This window comes from Aotus nancymaae, unplaced genomic scaffold (assembly GCF_030222135.1).
Source record: "Aotus nancymaae isolate 86718 unplaced genomic scaffold, 86718_ANA_hifiasm-v0.15.2.pri h1tg000004l, whole genome shotgun sequence".
NCBI lineage: Eukaryota > Metazoa > Chordata > Mammalia > Primates > Aotidae > Aotus > Aotus nancymaae.
In genome coordinates, this window is record NW_026988415.1 from 44,783,303 (window position 1) to 44,792,168 (window position 8,866).

General features: G+C 43.2%; 1 protein-coding gene across 1 annotated transcript in view; it reads left to right on the plus strand.

Moving 5' to 3' along the window:
- The window catches only part of LOC105710519 (T-complex protein 11-like X-linked protein 2), a 150,092-nt gene extending 143,104 nt beyond the window's left edge, over positions 1 to 6,988 (plus strand). The window contains 9 exon segments of the mRNA XM_064362294.1: positions 1,367 to 1,487; positions 2,193 to 2,213; positions 2,215 to 2,414; positions 3,177 to 3,313; positions 3,561 to 3,781; positions 3,880 to 4,061; positions 4,825 to 4,988; positions 5,836 to 5,984; positions 6,695 to 6,988. Coding sequence (XP_064218364.1) covers positions 1,367 to 1,487; positions 2,193 to 2,213; positions 2,215 to 2,414; positions 3,177 to 3,313; positions 3,561 to 3,781; positions 3,880 to 4,061; positions 4,825 to 4,988; positions 5,836 to 5,984; positions 6,695 to 6,889 — 1,390 coding nt within the window. The 3' untranslated portion in view covers positions 6,890 to 6,988.
- Positions 6,989 to 8,866: the final 1,878 nt, after the last annotated feature.

The following is an 8,866-nucleotide window of genomic DNA, read 5'->3' on the forward strand; positions in this document are numbered from 1 at the left end:
TTATTGAGTACTTATTAGGTGGAAGGCAGAATGTTGAAAGCTAAAGACATAAAGTTAAGTGAGTTACTGTCTTTGCCATCAAAAAGCTTCTGTAGGGAAGATAGTCAATTAGCTATTGGACAGAGTGACAAGTCATCTCATAACTAGTGTGTGGAATTCTATATAGTGCTCAGCTTCCTGGGGAAGGTCGGTGAAGATTTTTCTAATAAGGTAATACCTGAGTTGAGTTTTTCAGGTGGTTTAGGAGAGAAGGATCTCTCCTGGAAGGGGAAATGTCATTTCAGAGGCATAGAGGGTTGGAAGGCAATTATATGTTCATTATAAGTGGACTGTTATTGTTAGAGCACAAGGAATAGGAGGAGAAAGGGAGTTAAGGTAGGAGAAGTGGCAGAATAGGATCATGAAGGGTCTTAAAGGCCATGTACATTGCTGGTGATAGGCAACTTCTGAAAAACTTAAAATGACTATGCTATTATGATCAGATTTGTATCTTGAAAAACTAATTGATTTTATCAAAAATATGTGTCATTGTTGGGGTGAAGTTTTATGGGCATAAGGTGGCCAATAGACTATAGCAATAGCTCACGAAAGAGATGATACTGGGTGGAGACTGATTCCAGAGATATTTAGGAAGTGAAATCCCTGAAATTTGGTAACTCAGTGGATAAGACATGAGGGGAAAGGAATTAAGAAGGACTACAGTACACATCAGATAGATAAAAGTTGAACATTTACAGGTTAGATTGTTGTGTTAGAGGAGAAACTTTGAATTTTTGTTTCATATTTTTTTATCACTTGTATTTTTGTAAACAAAATGCATACATCACTATAATATTTTTTAAAGAGAAAAAGTCTTTGGTTTCTGGCTACAGAACAAAACATACATGAGTAACAAATTTAAAGGAGAAAGATAAAGAGTTCAGTTTTGGGCTTGCTGAAGGTAAAGTGTCTCAAAACACTTTCAAGTATTATCAAGAGGTAAAATCCTTTCCTAGATTTCAGGTCTGAAGGAAATAGCATCTGGTCCAAAGGTTTAAGTGCATGGCAGTGGAAACTAAGTCACATATCCAGGCTAGATGCAGAACTAGGGTTAGAAGTTGGGGCCTCAACTCCTAGTTTATGGTTCTTCCTGCTGCAGGAAGAGAGCATCTCTGGAACCATGAGTTACTCTTCTGAGAGAATGTAGCCAGTGCTTTTCCGTCTGAGACTAACTTCAGTTTATTCAGCCCTTCTCAAGGCTAAACATAGGTCCTCCTAGCCTGTCAGTGTAATGGTCTTTCATAATTTTAAATGCTGTTTGGGAGATTATGATCCTGTATCAATTCTCTAGGTAAAGAGAAATCTGCTCATTTAAGCCTTCTTACAGTGCGGAAGGCAGGTTTGCAGAGGCAACGTGCAATGCTTTTTGGAACCATCTGAAAGAACAGCTATTGAGTACTCCTCCTGACTTTACCTGTGCTCTTAGGCTTCTAAAAGAAATTAAGGAGGTGAGTAACCAACCTCCCATTCGTGGATGGGAAGTTCCTGGGCATCTCAAAACCTTGGAGTGTCAATGGCTATTAATATCTTAAGTAGCATACTTTTTAATGTGGCCTACTACTTAAACAGATAGGATGGGACAGCTTCCATTTTATTTGTTTAAGGTGAAACTTGACAATTGAGTGATTACTGTAACAATATATAATTCAATTAAACAAATTCTTACTGAAACCCCACTATGGTCTATGTGTTTCAGAAACGCAGAGATGAATAGGAAAGCCCTTGCCCACAAGAAACTTACACTTTTGAGTCAAAAGTCTATTTCAATTTTATCCTCACACTTTGGAGTAAAACAATCTAAAAATGTCCTTATCCTTTATTAAGAATACCTCATCTCCTTGTGGTGGTGTGTATTTCATATTTCTTGTATCCCACACATTTAAAGTCACATTCTTGTTTTTATTTATATTTTTTAACCTCATTCTACCTAAAAAATAATAGTGACTACTACTATAACTGATCCCAGTGAAACCTTGAATGGTAATTGTCCTCTAAACAGAAAGAAGTAATACTCTCTAGGAAACATAGAGACTCAGTTTTCTGACCCCCAGAAGACATAATCTGGGATGGCTTTGGCCTAAGAGCACAGTTCATTGGAGAAAGTTTGGGGTTCTAAACAGAACTTGGCTCCTTTGATTTCCTTTGTTGGGCAGATCTTGCTGTCACCGCTATTAACCACGGCAGAACTGCCTAAGAAACGAGATAGAAGAAGCTCTGGACACAGATCTTCTCAAGCAGGAAGCAGAACATGGGGCCCTGGATGTCCCTCGTCTTTCTAACTACATTCTCAATTTGATGGCCCTGCTATGTGCACCAGTTCGAGATGAAGCAGTACAGAAACTAGAGACCATAACAGATCCAGTGCGGTTACTGAGGTGAGAGTCTAGATGTGCTGTCCCTCAAATCTGCCTTAGACACTGTGCTAGAGAACTCTGAGCCAGATACTGTGATATAGTCTCCGTCTTATCTGGCTCTTGTGTACTGACGACCTGACTGGCACCTTCTCTCTTTTCTGGATTATTGGCTTTTATTTTCTGAGGATAGCCTCTCAGGGTTCCTTTGATGATCTTTGGATCAGTTGGGCCTCCTTTATGTCAAGATGTTGTTAAGACATTAAGGTACAGTAATTCTTTCTCCTATAGATTGCAAATTGCCTTTTCCCAGATGTTCTCCTGTTCATCCCAACTGAAACCCTGTGAGGGGACAGGACAGAGGATTATCCGTGTTTCACAGCTAGAAGAACCAGGACCTGCAAAAGTAAAATGATCTGCTGAATGAGTTAGAAATTCAGTCATCCACATCCCAACTACCCACATAGTAATTGTTGACGCCTTGGTGATTTCCTTCCACTGACTACTGTTTTTTCAAGGTGACAGAATGAATGCAGGGGAAAGAGCTCTAATCCGGTGGTTAAAGTGTCAGGAGGTATAACTGTCCTTGGTTTTGCCATCAACTCACTCTATGGCTTTGGGTCACTGGCCACAGTACCATCATTCATAAGTTGAAGTAGGACTGTTTGTTTTTAAGGCTTCTTCTAACTCTCAAATACTCTGCTTTTATAGCTCCTTGCTTGCATTCCACCCTTTCACACCAGATTTCCTTTAACAGTGTAAATGTTCTGTTTCTCCCTATGGCAGGGGCACCTTCTGTGTTCTGGGCCTAATGAAAATGGACATGGTGAACTATACCCTTAAGAGTTTTCGACCCTACCTGCAGGAGCATTCCATCCGGTATGAATGAGCTAAATTCCAGGAACTCCTTGATGAGCGGCCCAGTATGTTTAAAATCTAAGGGCAGGAGAGGGGAGATTTGACCTTGGGTCTGCCTTCCTATAGCAGTAGAGACCATTTTCTATTTTTTGAATAGAATGTTTCTTCCTTGGACAAGGGGTAGGGAGAAGGAGTGTCTCTTTAAGACAGAAAGACCTACAAAAACACTTCTTTATTGACCAAGAATATGTCTCAAAGCCTTTGTCTTTAAGCCTTGGGATTTTAAGATGCATATTCCCTTCTCTGTCGTAGGTCTCCTCAATTATACCACAAGATGGCTAACCAAAGCAGCCACAGACATCACTACACTATGTCCGAGTTCTCCTGACTCACCTGGCTCCTCCTGCAGCACGGCGTGTTCACTTCCAAACCGGGCAGCTTACAACTCCAAGCCGCCCAGTCCAACAATGGTGCTATACCAAGGCTACCTCAACCTCCTCTGCTGGGATCCTGAAAACGAAGAATTCCCTGAGGTAGGGATGTGTGTTGGGGCATTGCCTTATTCTATTGTATTCGGTGCCTGCATTTGAACCCTCCTCTTCTGATGGGCTGCCCTTCGCTCCCACACCAGACTCTGCTGATGGACAGGATCCGGCTTCAGGATGTGGCATTCCAGTTGCAGCAGCTAACCATTCTGGACTCAGTCTTGCTAGTGGTCAGAAGTTTCTCTGGTGAAGTTTTATTCAGCTCACCTGAATTTGTGGATAGACTGAAATGCATCACCAAGGCCCTGACTGAGGAATTTATCTCCAGGTAAGATTCACAGATCTCTGTTAAAGAGGAAAATGTGTGGTATTTGGGACATAGGCAGGTAATGTTAATAGTTAATACTATTATTGCTTATTCTTCATCACAAACCACACAAAGGCCCTTGGGAACCATCTCCAAGTATTTTGGTGTCTTTGATAAGTTGTACTGAGGTTTGGGATACAAAAATAAAACTTATTTTTCCAGAGGAGAGTGTGGAAGCCAGTTTGCCACAAATATTCCTTATGTGCTTGCTCTAAGTGAGTCATTATATCCTTGATTGAATGACAGTGGATTTGTGCTATGTGTATCCAGAAGTCGGTCAGTGATATTGACCATTCACTGCCTGTAGGGGCAGGGATACTGTAACAAGGTAAAAGGAGGAGTTGGAAGTCAAGGCATTTCAATATATTTGCAATTTAATCGGTGGAGTAGGAGAAAAACCATGAAAAAATACCCAATAGGATCTTCAAACAATATTTAAATAAAGTTGATAGGAGTGGAGAATGCTGAGTGGATCCAAGGATGGCACTGAACCCTTGCCCAATTTACTTTGTTTTGTTTGAAGTGGCATATGGTACTGTATGCTTGGATCAGGTGGTACCTTGTGGGTAACAATGAGTATATTTCACTTGCCCAGTGGCTAATGCTGTCTTCTGGTGGCAGAGAGCTGGAATTCTTCCTGGGATAGGTCTGGCTTCTGTTATGAGGCTCTCTGGGCTTTGCCCCTCTGCCAGGCCCACTCTGCCTTCTATCCTTCATTATCTAGGCCCGAAGAGGCTATGCTGAGTGTGAGTGAACAGGTGTCTCAGGAAATCCATCAAGGCCTCAAGGACGTGGGCCTCACTACTCTGAGCAGTGAAAATACAGCAGCTCTTCTAGGCCAACTCCAGGGCATCGCCAAGAAAGAGAACTGCATTCGTAGCATCGTTGGTAAGAATCCCCATGGTCGTGGTGCAGAAAAGTGGCAAGAATGTGGGGGGTGGGCAGGGAGACCTTACCCTGAAAGTGAGTTACCTACCCATTTAAAAATGAAAAGGCATGATCATTTGGAAAGTTTTTTTAGCTTTAGTTTCCTTGTCTATAATGTGCACGATTCTAATAGATCTTCAGTTTGAAGAATGCGTATGTGGTTTGAAGGTGGCTCTGCACCCAAGGTCTGTGACTCACAGGGGTGGGATACTGTTGCACTAACCCCACGGAGTCATTCCTGGTCATTTTCTAACTGTCAGCCAAGATATATGGAGAAGCCCTTTCTCTATCCTATGCTTTAAGCTACCACGTGGGCCCCTACTCCTCTCCATGGAAGCGATACTGAGTTAGGCCGTAGGACATGCTCCATGCTGGAATGGAAGCAGTGAATTTGGCCACCTGCTTTGAAGTTTAGCATCTGGTCATAGTCTGGATTGGGTGTATGGGCCTGAACTTGGTGCACTGGCTGCAACATGTGTTGCTACTTTCAGGTACCGGGCCTACGGTCCTCTTGTTAAGTTAAATGTGCACTCGGATCCCATGTACAGCTATATAAAGTAATCTTACAAACCGCCAGAAATTTACTAGCTCGGCCTCTTTTGATCACACACTGTCCTTTGGGAGCTTGATGACATTCCCTTCCCCCAGACAAACAAAAATCTCATGTATATGGTTTACCCAAATGAGTGAAGAGGTCAGTGAATAACTCGGTTAACATAAAACTTTGGTGAGCAGATAGTGCAAAGGCATTGTGAATTTATTCTGAACCTTCTTTGTTCCTCTCTTCACTGTTTCCCTCTGCTCATAGATCAGCGGATCCGTTTGTTTCTCAAATTCTGTTTGCTGCATGGCATGAAGGAGTCTCTGCTACACTTTCCTAGAGGCCTCATTCTCATTGAAAGAGAGTCGGCAGAACTGGGCTGGAAGTTTGTCAGTCTGATGCATCATAATCAGCAGGTATTTAGCCCATACTATGCTGAGATCCTAAAAAAACATCATTGTGGGGATCATTCCAGCGTAGAGACCCCTAATAGTGTCTCCGCCATAATGGAGTTTGAGCCCAGACACGTTTCTCGCCCCCTGGAGGCAGTCGAGCTAAGGGAAAGAAGGAATTGAAAGAAGTTTGATTTTGCAGAAGGCTATTTCTGGTTCACTGACCTAACACTATGGCTGGGTGAAGGCTGTGTGGTTTTACTAGACATTGTTTTTCTTGAAGTTCCTGTTCTGGGCTAGTTTTATGACTCTGTTACCAGGTACTCACTGAACCTTGTGACTATTCACATGACATTTGAAATTGTTACCTTTAAGATTTATAGCTTGCTTTGACCGTTGTTAAATGTGATCTTGTTTCTGTGTTTTTGATTATCAGATGAGTAGAAAAGGTCACCTGTTTGTTTTATGACTTCTTGATCAATCTTTATGACAGTTGATTGTATGCTTCTCCTTTTACCAGATTTATCTTGAACCCCAGGCTTGCAATGTTGTAACTCTCCCTTCTCCTTTGTTGTAGTAACCTCACTAGGAGACTTGACGTCAGCCACTTCAGGCTGAAGGGTATATAATGAGACCCTGTGCACAAAATGAACTGCTGAATTGGGCATTGCCTATTCAGTCCTCCAGACCCCATCTGTCTGTCTCTCTTTTCTTCCGCGCACTCTCTCTTCCAGGTATTGGGACCCTCTTGCAGGTCAAGAGACCCCGGCAGACGTGCCGTTCTCACAGACCCCAACACATCGTCCCTCCAGCTCGAGCACAAAAAACAGATATGGAGCCTATCTGATAGTGCTGGACCCCAGCCACGGCAAAGGGGACCCAGGAGAGAGAGGTCAGCATGTTTCTGCTATGACATCACCTGCAGCTAGTGAAACAATCAGCCCTCTTCCTCGCTACAGCCAGGACACTGGGGTGCAGGAGTCAAGCATATAAACACCATCTGGCCCAATCCCCCTGACTAATCAACTTCTGAGCTGCAAGTAAATTTCAGTTCCTCCTGTGCTCTAGCTGAAGCCTGGTTTTGCACCCTCATCCGCCAACTAGCTGAGTGAGAATCCAGTGGGCCCTCCGTTTTCCCTTTGCCGGTTGATCATTCTTCGGTATTCTGACCTGAGCCAGAATCAGGGCATCAGGTACTGATAAAGGAAAAACCTGGGACTGTATACAATAATGCCCCCACCCCGCCCCGCCCCCAAAAATAGGAAGGAGCTAAAAGACCAAAGAGTGACCTGGACAAGTCCAGCTTGATAAGCAGATGAATTGATTGGGACTTACGTATAGGGCATTCCTGGGTGGCAGCAGGACAGCTCTGGGGATCTGCACTGCCACTCATCTGCAAGCAGCTTTTAAGCTAATTTTCTGGCTCTTTGCCTTCCATATGCAATGAGACTCTTTTTCTTGGTATGTTTCCCGGTACCCTCCGGGATGTTTTGGTTTTCGGGGACACATCATCTCCTCAGCTGGGCACCATGCATGGCCTTGGATCACCACCTGGCCTTCAGGGTTCAGGCAGCAGACATACAGCCCTTAGGTAGTCTGGTGGGGGAGAGGAGTAACTCATTACCCTACAGCTACCAGCATTATTTTCTCCAGTGAAAAATCATTCCCTTGAGGGCTGGGAAACCTCTTTGTGGGATTATCCAGAGAATGAATATAAGGGCTTCTGGAAGTCAGAAATTCACTGAATTCCAGATGAAGAGAAGACGTAGAACTCCCATTTATAGCACCACATTTCCTTATAATTTTCAAGGATACAGCAATAGTAAGAGTTCCCAACTACTGTTCTAGTGTGTGGTCTGAAGCAGTATGAAAACTGGGGATTGGTTGAAACTTTATATTGTCTGACAACAAGCATTCAGCTAAGGACAGGTCTCAGCTTCCACGGGACTTCTCTTTCCTTCCAGTGATTCTAGGAGTCTGGCTTGGAATCTCTGATAATGACAGTAAACCCAAGCAATTAGGTCAGTGAGTGTCATATCAAGTTCACCCCTGGTCCTATTTCTACAGCTGAATGAATCTTCTCTTTCCACATCTCTAGGCTTAGAACATCTCGTTCTTCTTGACAGAATCGATGTGAGTATTCAAGTGTGGGGCAGCTGCCATGCTTTTTCCCGCTCCTAGTCTGGGACTCCAACTTCCAGGTTATGAATATCAGCTGACTTAGCATCACAAATGATAAATGTTCTTGGTCCACAAGGACTTGGACTTGTTTTTAGAGATTGCAGCAGTTTATGCCATCATTCTCAGGCCAAGTGCAGCAGACAAGCGGCAATCTAGAAAATTAGGGGAAAAAATTAGGTTTCGATCTGGACTAGGTTTGGATTTAGAATGGACAGGGGAATATAGCGACTTACTTATGGGATAGACCCAAACCGGGTGAAAAAAAAATAGCGTCCGCATTATTCTGGGGGAGGAAGGCACTGAGTGCAATTTACTCAGTCCAAGAAAATTAACAGATGAGATTGGAGTTCCATGAGTCCCAGGGGAACCACCTAATTGATTTCCTAGAGGGCGGATACTAGACAGGTGACATAGCTGGGTAAACAGAGTGCTATTTTTACCTTGGCTGGAGATGAGGCACACAGGCAAGCTGTGGAGGGGATCATTCAGGTGTTCTAATCTTGTGACTAGATAGTCTCAGGACAGAGACCATGGCAGATGAAAGTTTCATGTTTAATAAATTGCCAGTGAGCCTTGCCTTGTTAAATTTTCTGATCTGACTGGACAGTGTTAATACAATTTTTTAAAAAAATATTAATTCTGGAAGGCAGATTATCTTGCAGACAAATGTGTTCTGAAGGGGTCCCTATGGAGACGACTTTGGGCTGCAGTGAAACTTTGCTTTA